This window comes from Haplochromis burtoni, unplaced genomic scaffold (genome assembly GCF_018398535.1).
Source record: "Haplochromis burtoni strain Fernald_Lab_line unplaced genomic scaffold, NCSU_Asbu1 Contig_9, whole genome shotgun sequence".
In the NCBI taxonomy this organism is placed as follows: domain Eukaryota; kingdom Metazoa; phylum Chordata; class Actinopteri; order Cichliformes; family Cichlidae; genus Haplochromis; species Haplochromis burtoni.
In genome coordinates, this window is record NW_024582370.1 from 343,696 (window position 1) to 357,190 (window position 13,495).

At 44.2% G+C, this 13,495-nt stretch overlaps 1 protein-coding gene across 1 annotated transcript in view; it reads left to right on the top strand.

Moving 5' to 3' along the window:
* The window catches only part of LOC102305843 (ERC protein 2), a 181,797-nt gene that overhangs the window by 66,085 nt on the left and 102,217 nt on the right, over window positions 1-13,495 (top strand). The window contains exons 13-15 of the mRNA XM_042227459.1: window positions 3,375-3,416; window positions 3,754-3,947; window positions 4,245-4,250. Of these exons, the coding sequence (XP_042083393.1) occupies window positions 3,375-3,416; window positions 3,754-3,947; window positions 4,245-4,250 (242 nt within the window). The remainder of the gene's footprint in view (window positions 1-3,374; window positions 3,417-3,753; window positions 3,948-4,244; window positions 4,251-13,495) is intronic.

The following is a 13,495-nucleotide window of genomic DNA, read 5'->3' on the forward strand; positions in this document are numbered from 1 at the left end:
GTAAAAGCTGTGCTCCAAGGTTTTGTATGGCAAAGTTATCAAATTGCGACAACATTTAATTAACAATTTAAATCCAGTGTTAAACGCTACACTTTGTTGTGTCAGTTCTTGCTCTGACTCAGTCAGATCAGTGCAAAGCTTTTTATGGCAGCTTGCTCTCCCTGTCTCCCTGTTTGAATGCACTAATAAAAGCTGGGCGTTTGTATTGAATATTTCGTCATTGTATGCTTAAAATTTGAATAAAAGTTGAATACTACTAGGTCCAGTAATCGGAGATTGGACTGCCAAGGCCTCTGCCTTTGCCACCCACATACCACAGAACTTGATAGACCCTTCTGTGTTGTGTGGGTCCACAGGAGGGCTGGCCTGAAGGGCTAAGGTTTGACCACCAGACTCTCGCTGATAAGCTAGTCCCCCATTTGCTTGGGCCTAACTCCAGGGTAGGGCACTGGTAACCCACTGGGAGGAGCTGGCTTGATGTCACTCTATAAGTGACGGAGGAGGTGGTCAGAGAGAGGGAGGTCTGGGCTTCTCTGCTTAGACTGGTAGTCAGATCCAGCAGAAAAAAGATGGATAGGTGGATGAATCGAGGATGGAGCAATGGATCGATCAATGGAGGAGTGTACTAAGTGCAATAAAATGGTTTTGTGATTCCTCCATTAAAAAGTAAAAAACTTTGTCTGATTTCAATTTGTCTACTGTGCCCTTCATGCTTGTCTCCTTATGTGCTACAGGGAAACCCAGTTCTGTTGGTTCTGACCATTTGCAATTTCACTATGCACAGGGGCCAAACATAAACCTCTGTGTGCAACTGGCCCGCCCTCGATCAAGGATCATCACTTCTTATGACCGCTTTGGTTAACCCCAAACCCCAGAGATTATGTTCTTCAGCAGCCTGAGGAGACTCGACAGGTGCACAGGGACCTTCAAGGGAATAGTGGCCAAATTTGCATTTGTTGTATTTGCTTCTAATAGGTGGAGTCACAATATAAGCTGTTAATATAAGCATCCTTCACATGCTGCGCATTAAATGCTTTTTACATGGTTACATCATTTTATTTCAACCTGACAAACACCAAGACCTCCAAAGATGGACAAATATTTTTTTTCTCGTAGGACAAATATGATTTGCTTCTCAAGCAGCTGCAGAGTTTGTGTTTGTCATCAGGTCATGTACACACAGTGGTCCACTGACAGTATCTGCAGATGCTGGTATTATTGACTCAGTCAAGCTGTTAGCGGAGCTTTTTATCGTGACCTCAGGGCTCTGTTGGCTTAAGTGCATCCTCATCCTCTTCCCATAAAACAGTATTTGTTGATTCCAAGCTTATTAAAGGACTTCTGGAACTAAACACCAGCTCTTCAAAGGAAAGAACCTCGGGGAAGGCAGTGACCTTTTCAGAGCGGGCTGGCTAAAATCTTCAAGGCAGCACCACACCTTAAAAGACTTGACTCTTATTCAAAAGACACGTTTTTCTTTTCAAACCAGGCAAATGTCATATGCTGTCATGTCAGACTCAGTGTTGCTGGGTAGTCTTTGGCCAGGTGTTTAAAAACTCAGCACAGAGTCTGGTGGCTACACATATTTAACATATTTTGAAATATTTACACCCAAGAGACATTTCCAGGAATGATAATAATAATTTGACTGTACATGTAATTGTATCTTTTCTGGCCTTTCCCCACTCATAATATTACAAATTCCTTTTAGACCTACCATCCTCTCAGCCACTGGTTTCCACACTTGTCTGTGTGCTCTAGTGAAAGAAAATAGCATGCTCTGGTCCACTTAGGCCTAAAGCATTTTGGGCTGGGAAAGATGTGGATTGATGTACATGAATGAGTGTTTTCAGCCTCATGTAGCAGCAACGAGGGAAGGACGAGCCGTTGCCAAGATCCTTGATAGTCAGCACACGCATAGTGACAAGTCATGAACTTTATGTACCGTCATAGGCTTATGTGGACCTGAGAATATTCTCATTATAATCATAATGAGCCAATAACATGGTAGCAACTCCAGATCACCTGCTGAAGTTCAAGCTGAGCATCAGAATGGGGAAGAAAGGTAATTTAAATGACTCTGAATCTGGCATGGTCTGAGGATTTAACAAACTGCTGATCTACTCAGGCTAATAAGTAACAGTTTAAAGTTAGTTTGTTAAAAAATCACTCATAAAAAAGTAGAATAGTAAACTAAAAGTACAGACTTTATATAAGTACTGTAATGTTATATGCATTTAAAATAGCTCAACATAACTGATGTTAAGCTCTAATATTGTCTGTATTTGCCAAGAAGAAACGGTAACGTGAACGTTGTCTAAAAATGGTCAAACTAGGAGCTAAATAAATAGAATGTAAATTGTACTGAGGCTAAAAGCTTGGGCTAATGAATAGATGTTAAATAAATCCCTCAGCACAAACTTACCTAAGCACTGACAGCTTGTCTGGATGAAAATAATTATCATAGCAATAACCTCTTTTATATAATAAGTGTTGAATGGGATTCCACTGAAAAAATAACACATTGGAGCACAAGAGGTGACGTTAATGAAAGGGTAGAGTGCAGACCCGCCTGCCAGATGAAAAAGGCTGAGTTACATTGTGTCGACCTTACTTCCTCTGGGAGGTGAAGCGCGTGCCAAAATAACAGAGGTCATTAAATTTGAGTATGATGACTTGGTTAGGATTAAGATATGGTTAGTTTTTGGTTGAGTAGTGGTTGAGGTTAGCGTGAGGGGAACTGTTGGCAGTAGGTGGAAGTAAATGTAATATACTCTGAAGTGGATGAAACATGGCTGTGTGTCTGTGTGTGTGCGCGCGCACAAGTGTTTGTGCACATTCACTTGATGATGTTTAAACGAGTGGCCTCAGCTGTCTCAACAAGTTAAATAACCTTCACAAACACAGTAGACAGAGAGAGGTAAAGACCAGGAGAAAAAAGAAGAAACACAGAGAAAGATAATTCTAGGTTAGAAACTTCCTTTGGGATATTTTTCTCAGAGAATGGTTTGATCAGCATAACTGTGTTCTTTCTTTTTTTCTTTCAGCATTTATTTTGAAAAGAATTGAGATGTTTGGTGGTCTCATAAAATCGCAGCCAAAACAGAGCAAGTATGTAATTTTATAATGATAATGAACTCCTAGCTCTACATGAAAGATGCCCTGAGGAGGGAACTGATAGAAGCCAACCACAGAAAAGCAGGCAGCTAAATTATGAATTGTAACCTAGAATTCAGGCCTGACTTACCTTTTCCTTTTCGGTTCATGCAAGATGATAACACACCTGCTCTTGTATAATTATCAGTGCCAATGATCTAGTCCTGCAGGATGTCACAAGGTTTATTTGTTTATCTACAATTTCTTTTTTTAACTAGGTGAAAACCAAAGTAGACGGGCCACCGGCAGTGAGCCCCACGGTAGGTTCTTTTTTTTGTTAGTGCTAGCTGTTAGCATATTACATGCTAGGCTAACAGCGCTAATAGGTTAAGGCTCAGCTATATTAATATGCTTATAATAAAAGAATTGAAATGTTTTTCTATTTATCTGAACCTGTTCTTTGGTAATGAACCGTAAAGTGTTAGGAAGCCTAAGTGTGAGTGTTTAGCTACGTCTGACAATGATCTGAAGTGGTCAACGTGGAGAATATTTCAAATGCTTTCATGCTGTCTAGGTAGCAGTTCACACATGGTTGTGTTTGTACCTAATGAATCCATTCTCAGCCCCCAATGCTTACACAAACATATATACTCAAAGATCCAAACTACAGAGGAAGCAGTCAAGATGTGTCCAGATATCACAGATCGTCTGAGGGTCCTAGAGCAGGAAGTTGGCCGCTACAGAGAGGAATCCAGGAAGTCACAAGCTGAAGTGGAGAGGCTGATGGGAGCTTTAAAGGATGCCGAGATGGACAAATCCTGCAAGGAGAAAAAAATCTCTGATCTTGAAAGGTGAGGGTTTAAGGAATTCAGTCAGTTTCGTAACAAGTCAGAAATTGTGTGTTCTTAGAGTGTAACCGGATCTGTGTAAGGCCTCGGCTCATTCCTATGTGCTGTATTTATAAAGGGGTAATCCATGAAATATAAACTGTCTAGATTGAGTCGTCCTAGCACTTGAAACCACTTTTATGTTGCCATTCTTTTGGCCTGATGTAATCAGTCCAGAAAATGAATGTGACCTGTTTAAATATCAGTCTAATCATTTGGCTTAATGTCTTATTATTTGTTTTTATCTGTCAATGTCTGCAGACATGGGTAAGTAGATATTTAGTGTGCCCGTTAACCCCACCATCATAATACTGCTCACACTGCCCATGATCATTACGTTGACATCATGCTGTGGTTGCTGGCTCCTTTTAAATTTTCTCAGGTATAAAGTTGGAAATTGGGGGAACTGACTGTATCTGAGCCTCAGGAAGCTTAGATTTGACTGTCTCGTTGGGGCAGTAAATGCATAATCCATTTATGGTCTTCATTCCTGTCACAGTAATAACACAATGAGAGATTTTATATGCTTCCTGTGGAGACATATAGCTTCTCTTTCGTGTTGACGTCTGCAAATCTTCTTTGCACACATTTCAATCCTGTCATCAGTGCGGTCATCTGTGTTTTCTCATATCAAATTATCCATATGTGTGTTTATATAAATGTCTTTGCATTACTTTTGACTACTGTCAATGCATCCTGTGACAGTGTTTGTGTGTGTATGTGAGTGAGCCTTTGAGTTTGCCAGGCAGGCAGCCAGCGGCATGCCAGTGGGAGGTTTTTGTATCCAGCCCAGACACTGGATGTTTATACTACTCTGTTTATTACTGGCACAGTGCTACTCAATTATCATCTGATTTATGGATTGGCATGGTGTGTATATGTACCCAAATGAGTAGTTGTTTAGTGCCAAGGCAGAAGTACAGTATGTTAGTGTTTGTCTGCATATTTATTTCATACAGTGTGTGTGTGTGTGTGTGTGTGTGTGTGTGTGTGTGTGTGTGTGTGTGTGTGTGTGTGTGTGTGTGTGTGTGTGTGTGTGTGGGTGAAAAAGAAGCACAGAAATGTGTACAGAGAATGTTTTTGAGTTTGAAATGTGATATTTAAAGTGGTATTTAGGCGTGTGTCTGTATATGTAGATTAATAGTGAATCAGTCTTTTGGTGGATCACGGGCTGCAAAGATGGGGCATGAGTTTAAAAAAATATGAAAACAATCATTTTTCACACACATTGGCTTCATCAGGTGTGTTAACACTTGTTCTGGTTCTGAATGGCTTGGAATCAGTTTGCATGGGCTGTATGTTCTGGATCCAACAGTTTCCTGCCTCATTCATTACCCATTTTACAGACTGGCTGCTCTGGCATGGAAACCATGCGCTGACTCAAACTCTGTGGGAACTCCTAAGCATCAAGTAATAGGAAAGCAGTAGCTCCTACGGAATTTGTTCACAAACTCTACTCTGTTTTTCCGTGCATCTCTGCAAGAATGGATATTTTTGTTTTGTTTACATTTTTCTGCCATTCACTTGCAACTTTCATGACCTGTTCATACGCATGCTCATCGTACTTGGTGCATGTGCAGCGTCCGTGCATGTGGGTGTGCAGCGATTTCTGGGCCGCGAACGTTTTGGATCGTTGGAACAGTTCCTTTTCCCCTCAGCTCATCCATCTTATTTGGTCCCGCTGTCTCATTAGTGTCAGCCAGTCCCTCCTATCAGCACGAACCCTCACCTCTGGTCGGCATGCACAGGTCAGAGGTCACATGCAAGCCGGCCTGTGAGATCAAGGCCCATTGTAGTCCTGCAGAGTTGCTATGAACACACACAGAATAGTTGTTTGTACAGTAGTTGTTAGCATGTGTGTCTGCTATAGAAAATTGTGGGGCAACAAATCGTGTTAGTTCTCAGTGTACTTTTTGATTTAACAAAGACATTAAACAGAAACAGAAGAATTTTTGCATATGTGTTTCTGCACACGTGTTATATGAACGCATGGGCGGACGAGTGTCTGTGTGCTGATTGGACTTCTGTTGCAGAGCATGCGGAATGTAGCTTATCTGGGCAGAGGATGAATGTCTTTTTAATCAGAGTGTTTCTGTTGGAAGTCAGTCAGATGACCTATTAACCACTATCTGAATGGAGAGGGAGAACAGATGAGGAAATAGACACTTTCTCATCCAGTTGGCAGTGAAGCAAAGAGAGTCAAAGATGGATGGAGCTAACAGGCCATTGTAATAAATACCTTCCAGCACAGGGGAGTCTCACTCGCAGCTTGTTGATTGCTTAGTGATCTACTCTAAGTCATCAGTGATAACATTAGGGTAGTTTATGGGTGACGTTTTATTTACTGTTGTTAGTGTACAGTAGACGTAAAGCTAATCTGCCAAAGTAATCAGTGACATTGAACAGGCTTTGTGGAACGTATCAGCATGTCGTACTAATTCTGACGGATTTGTTAAATAGATCTCTCGCGGTTATAGATCTCTTCAAGCAGTTCGTCTGTGTGTGATGGACTAAAAAACAAAACAAAACAAGAAACCCCCCCAAACATTTTTTAGGACTGACATACTTGGAAGTTAAGAACAACTTGTGGGAATTAAAATACACGAGGTTTTAATTAACTTTCAACATGATGTCAAAGAAGAAACACTGAACTGGAGTGTATGCAGTTTCACAAATTTTAGGAATAAATTGTGGCAGAAACATAAAGCCTTAATTCTTCTCCTTTCCTTCTTGCCTCCTTCACTCATAAACTTATAATATTAATTGTTGGAATTATGTTGTATGGTTTTCTTGATGCTTGGACAGCCCCATACTTTTAAAATTTGGGGGCTAAACTTGAAAAATAAATCAGCCATCCAGTCTCACAGTACCACAGCTACTGACGATGTAAGAACTGTGGTATGTGAGGGAGGGCTGCAGGAAAAGGGAGTCCGTGTGTGTTCGTATGTGTGTGTTTGTGTTTATGTGTGTGAGTCTAAAGTGAGATTGTCGAGTCAAGATGTAAGGAAAGGATGACAAACAAATACATGCGCACACATAAACACATGCATGTCATTTTTGGCTGCATTACTGTGAACATAATCAAACTCCAGGTGCTGATACACACGTTGCCTCTGCTTCTAATAATTATTCATTGATATGTTTGTAAACAGTCGGCTTTTCTAATGCAGGTGTGGGTTTTAAACAATGATTTTGACCTGAAACTTACTGTTAAATAGATGAAATATTCAGCACTGTGAAGAAATCTTGAGCCACCCCTCATGTCTTGATATTTTGTGAAGAAAATGGGAATTAGGTGCAGTGATTACTCTACATTGAAATACAGTATATAAGGCAATTATATAGTTCTAACAAGCTTGAACGTCGGTATTTGGTTTGACTGCTTTTTCAAAACAGTCTGAACTCTTTCGTAGTCTCCAGGAATATTTCTGAAGGACATTCAAAGCTCTTCTTTGGATGTTTCTGCCTTTTGTTCTGTTTTCTGTCAAGATGATCGCACACGGCTTCTGTAATGTTGAGGTCTACACTCTGGGGAGGCCAGATCATGACTGATTGAGCTCCATTGTGTTTTTTCCTATCCAGGTATGCTTTTACTGCATTGTCAGTGTTTTCAGGATCATGAACCTGTTGCCAATCAGATGCTTTCCAGATGCACGGTGGATCAAAACCTGATGGTTCATAATTTCATCAATTTTGACTACAACCCCAACACCACTGTTTGAAAAGCTGCTCCCAACCATGACAGAGCCTCCACCATGTTTCACAGATGTACAATAATCCCTCACTGTTGTACCTCTTTCCTGACCTTCTCCATACATACTGATGAAAACTTGAGCAGAAAATATCACATTTGGATTAATCACTCAATAAGTTGCTGCCACTGATTTTCATCCCAGTTCTTGTGTAATCTGGCATACCTCAGTGTTTCCTCCTTGTTTCCCTTCCTTAAGTATGGCTTATTGACAGCCACCCTTCCACTGAGACTATTTCTGATGAGGCTTTGGCGAACAGTAGATGGATCAAATGAAGGGCCAGAGCATCTCACAGGTCCCATGTCAAGATTGCTGATTTTTGCTGGATTTTCCCTCTTTTTTTAAGGACATGACTATCAGATACTGTTCATCTGCTGTAGATATTTTTCACATGTACCACTCCTTCTTTTGTCCTCTGCTTGACCAGTTTCCTCACTTTTCTTAAGGCGAGAGCATGTCAAACACCATGCTGAGATATGGCAGGTGTTTGGCTAATAGCTGTTTGGGAAACACCTTGTTGGTGCAAAAATACTATTTTGTATCTGTCAGATTGTGTTTTTGGTGTTTTTGTAGGTCAGGCACAAACTGTCCAGGCTGAACTAAAAAAATAAAGAAAAACCTCACTGGCCTGGGGAATAATTGTTCAAGAGCACCTTAAAAATAATAAGAAACTCCGGCTCCTTTGCAGTAACATATAAAGAAATTAGTACTTTTTCACAGTTCTGTAAGCGAGATAAACCCACAGTAGAAGAGGACTATTTTCTGACACACACAGGGAATAGCTGAGTTCAGTGGAGTAAAATGCACATATTCAAATTTAAAAATGTAAACGTATAAACTGTACTGCTTTCTTTCTTTCTTAGACCCCATCACCACACACACCACACTCACACCACACCACACACACACACACCACAACAACGACACTCACACTCACACTCACACACACGCACACGCACTCACACTCACACACACCACACCACACACACACACACACACACCACACACACGACACACACACACGCACACACACTCACACCACTCACACACACACAGCACACGACACACACACAACACACACTCACCACACACGCACACACACATCAGCACACACACTCACACACACTCACACACACACCACACATCACACACCAGCACACACACGTCACACCACACCACCACAGCACACACTCACACCACACACACACACACTCACACGCACACGCCACACACACGCACCACACGCACACGCGCACACACACACTCACACACGCACACACGCACACGCACCACACGCACCACACGCACACGCGCACACACACGCACACACACGCACACGCCACACACACCACACGCACACACACACACACACACGCACACACACGCGCACACACGCACACACACGCCACCACACTCACACACACACACACACACACACACACACACACACAAAAACAAAATATGAGAGAAGTTGAAAATGGCATTATAATCTCAGATAGCATCTGTGTCTCCCAGTTAACTCGCACCGTGTTTTCATTTTCTTCTATTTGTCTTCTCTGTATTCCTTCAGTTTTTACATTAGTTAGAAAATGTTTTTACTTCAGATCATATCTGTCTGTTATTCAATATATTGTACAACCCTGAGCCGTGACTGTGCCAGCGTGTCCCCGTCTACTTGAAATCTGAGGATTTTGTTCCACTCGGCGGTTTATTCAAAGAAACGAGAGAGTAAGAATTAAGTGTTGTGAAGGGAAAGATAGCAATCTGTTTGTTTTGTTCTTTAAAAGTTGCTGCTTCTTTTAACCTATATTTACATGGGAAATGACTCTATATTCACAATTGACCACAATCAGATTTTGTAAGAACCCACTATGACCACAGCTGCTTGCTACTGGCCACTCAGCAGCTATCCTAAAGAGGGACATCAGTAGATCAACAAGGAGGATTACTGATTAGTTTTTATGTTTTTATTCCTACAGAAGAAATACAAGGCAAACATCAAGCAAAAATATCAAAGTGATAATGGAAAAACTGAAATAAAGAAAGGGCTATATAAATATGTAAGAAGAGATATACGAGGGGAAAAACAAGCTCTCTGGTGACATCCAGAAATAAAGTGGAGCTGCTTATGTTGGAAGGTGGATGTGTGGAGAGCTCCAGGTGGAAGAAGCAAAAGGAAATGTGAAAAATTACTTATTACGCTCAGTTTAGGAAATGGCTGGACTTATTCACACTGCTTTCTCTCTCACACTTCATCTTTCAAAGAAATGTCACCACAATAAAATACTGTTTCCCTGCAGAATTTACTCATTTCGTTAATCAACAAATCACTGTTCCTTCTCATATTTTCCACTCACATGCGACCCAGCCCTTCTGCTTCTTTGCACACTCCTCGTGCTCTCGTTCGCCTTCGCTCAGGTCAGAATCCTTATTTAATTTTTGCACCGATGGGCTGATGGGGGTATATCAGCTATCAAACAGGACCAGCGCGTCTGCTGGTTTATACACCTGTGCCAGTAGCAGCTTTGTCTGATAACTGATATGCCCTCATGGCAAGATAGCTCTCCATGGACATGCCTGCAAGCTTCTAAAAACACACAGAGACATCAAAGATCAGAGGATAAACAGATTCTTCTTCTCCTCCTTTCAGTGTACATACGTGCGCGTGTGAAAATACCTGTGTGCACGTTGTGCTTCTTAAGAGAATTTAATATTACTCCTTATTTATGCAGCACTTTTCAAACCATCCATCCATCTTCATCCGCTTTATCCGGGGCCGGGTCGCGGGGGCAGCAGCCTAAGCAAAGAGGCCCAGACCTCCCTCTCCCCAGCCACCTCCTCCAGCTTATCCGGGGGAATACCAAGGCGTTCCCAGGCCAGCCGAGAGATATAATCTCTCCAGCGTGTCCTGGGTCTGCCCCGGGGCCTCCTCCCGGTGGGACATGCCTGGAACACCTCACCCAGGAGGCGCCCAGGGGGCATCCTTGTCAGATGCCTGAACCACCTCAGCTGGCTCCTTTCGATGTGGAGCAGCAGCTGCTCTACTCTGAGCCCCTCCCGGATGGCCGAACTTCTCACCCTATCTCTAAGGGAGAGGCCAGCCACCCTTCGGAGGAAGCTCATTTCTGCCGCTTGTATCCGCGATCTCGTTCTTTCGGTCACTACCCACAGCTCGTGGCCATAGGTGAGGGTAGGGACGTAGATCGACCGGTAAATTGAGAGCTTCGCTTTTACACTCAGCTCCCTCTTCACCACGATGGACCGGTGCAGCGTCCGCATTACTGCAGCTGCAGCCCCAATCCGTCTGTCGATCTCCGGCTCCCTTCTCCCATCACTCGCGAACAAGACCCCGAGATACTTGAACTCCTCCACTTGGGGCAGGAACTCATCCCCGACCCGGAGTGGGCACTCCACCCTTTTCCGGCTGAGAACCATGGCCTCAGATTTGGAGGTGCTGATCCTCATTCCCGCTGCTTCACACTCGGCTGCGAACGTTCCAGTGCGAGCTGGAGGCCCTCACCCGATGAAGCCAACAGAACCACATCATCCAAAAATCAGAGATGAGATTCTGAGGCCACCAAAGCGAAAGCCCTCCGCCACTTGGCTGCGCCTAGAAATCCTGTCCATAAAAATTATGAACAGAACCGGAGACAAAGGGCAGCCCTGGCGGAGCCCATCACCCACCGGGAACGAGTCCGACTTATTGCCGGCAATGCGAACCAAGCTCTTGCAACGGTTGTATAGGGATCGAATGGCCCGTAGCAATGGGCCAGACACCCCATACTCCCGCAACACCTCCCACAGGACACCCCGAGGGACACGGTCGAATGCCTTCTCCAAGTCCACAAAACACATGTAGACTGGTTGGGCAAACTCCCATGCACCCTCAAGTATCCTGGAGAGGATAAAGAGCTGGTCCAGTGTTCCGCGACCAGGACGAAAACCGCATTGTTCCTCCTGTATCCGAGGTTCGACTAACGGACGAACTCTCCTTTCCAGCACCCTGGCATAGACTTTCCCAGGGAGGCTGAGGAGTGTGATCCCCCTGTAGTTGGAACACACCCTCCGGTCCCCTTTCTTAAAGATGGGGACCACCACCCCGGTCTGCCAGTCCACAGGTACTGCCCCTGATCTCCACGCAACATTGCAGAGGCGTGTCAACCAGGACAGCCCTACAACGTCCAGAGCCTTCAGGAACTCGGGGCGGACCTCATCAACACCAGGGGCTCTGCCACCAAGGAGTTGTTTAACTGCCTCAGTGACCTCGCCCCCGGAAATTGGCGGGTCATTCCCCTCATCCCCAGACTCTGCTTCCTCCTCGGAAGACGTGTCAGTGGGATTAAGGAGGTCCTCGAAGTATTCCTTCCACCGCCTGACAATTTTCTCAGTCGACGTCAGCAGCGCTCCGCCAGCACTATACACAGTGCAGGTAGAGCACCGCTTTCCCCTCCTGAGACGCCTGACGGTTTGCCAGAATCTCTTCGAGGCAGTCCGAAAGTCTTTTTCCATGGCCTCTCCGAACTCCTCCCACACCCGAGTTTTTGCTTCAGCCACTGCCCGAGCCGCATTCCGCTTGGCCTGTCGATACCTGTCGGCTGCCTCCGGAGTCCCACAGGCTAACCAAGCCCGATAGGACTCCTTCTTCAGCCTGGTGGCTCCCTTCACCTCTGGTGTCCACCATTTGGTTCGGGGATTACCACCACGGCAGGCACCAACCACCTTGCGGCCGCAGCTCAATGCAGCAGCTTCGGCAATGGAGACGCTGAACATGGTCCATTCGGACTCAATGTCCCCAGTCTCCCTCGGAATGCTGTTGAAGCTCTGCCGGAGGTGTGCGTTGAAGATCTCGCGACTGGGGCCTCTGCTAGACGTTCCCAGCACACCCTCACTACGCGTTTAGGTGCACCGGATCTGTCCAGCGTCACTTTTCAAACCCAACTCATAAAAATGAGAAAAACTCATAAAATCAACAAGACGGTGATTAAAAACATTTTTTTTAAAGATGCAAGCCAGAGACATGAAACGGCAGACTTATAAACCTGTGTGGTTTCCAGAAGGGAGAGTAATAACAGATATACATATTGATAGAAATGTTGATTACGCCCCCTTCTAACACAGCTCCAAATCACAACAAAAGTTGCCTCAAGGCCCTTTATATTGTACAGTAGATACAGAGAAAAAGCCAGCAATCATATGACCCCTATGAGCAAGCACTATGGCGACAGTGGGAAGGAAAAACTCCCTTTTAACAGGAAGAAACCTCCGGCAGCACCAGGCTCAGGGAGGGGCAGGGCCATCTGCTGTGATTGGTTGGGGTGAGAGAAGGAAGACAGGATAAAGACATGCTGTGGAAGAGAGACAGAGGTTAATAACAGGTATGATTCAATGCAGAGAGGTCTGTTAACACATAGTGAGTGAGAAAGGTGACTGGAAAGGAAAAACTCAATGCATCATGGGAATCCCCCGGCAGCCTACGTCTATTGCAGCATAACTAAGGGAGGATTCAGGGTCACCTGGTCCAGCCCTAACTATATGCTTTAGCAAAAAGGAAAGTTTGAAGCCTAATCTTAAAGTAGAGATAGTGTCTGTCTCCTGAATCCAAACTGGAAGCTGGTTCCACAGAAGAGGGGCCTGAAAACTGAAGGCTCTGCCTCCCATTCTACTTTTAAATACTCTAGGAACAACAAGTAGGCCTGCAGAGCGAGAGCGAAGTGCTCTAATAGGGTGATATGGTACTACAAGGTCATTAAGATAAGATGG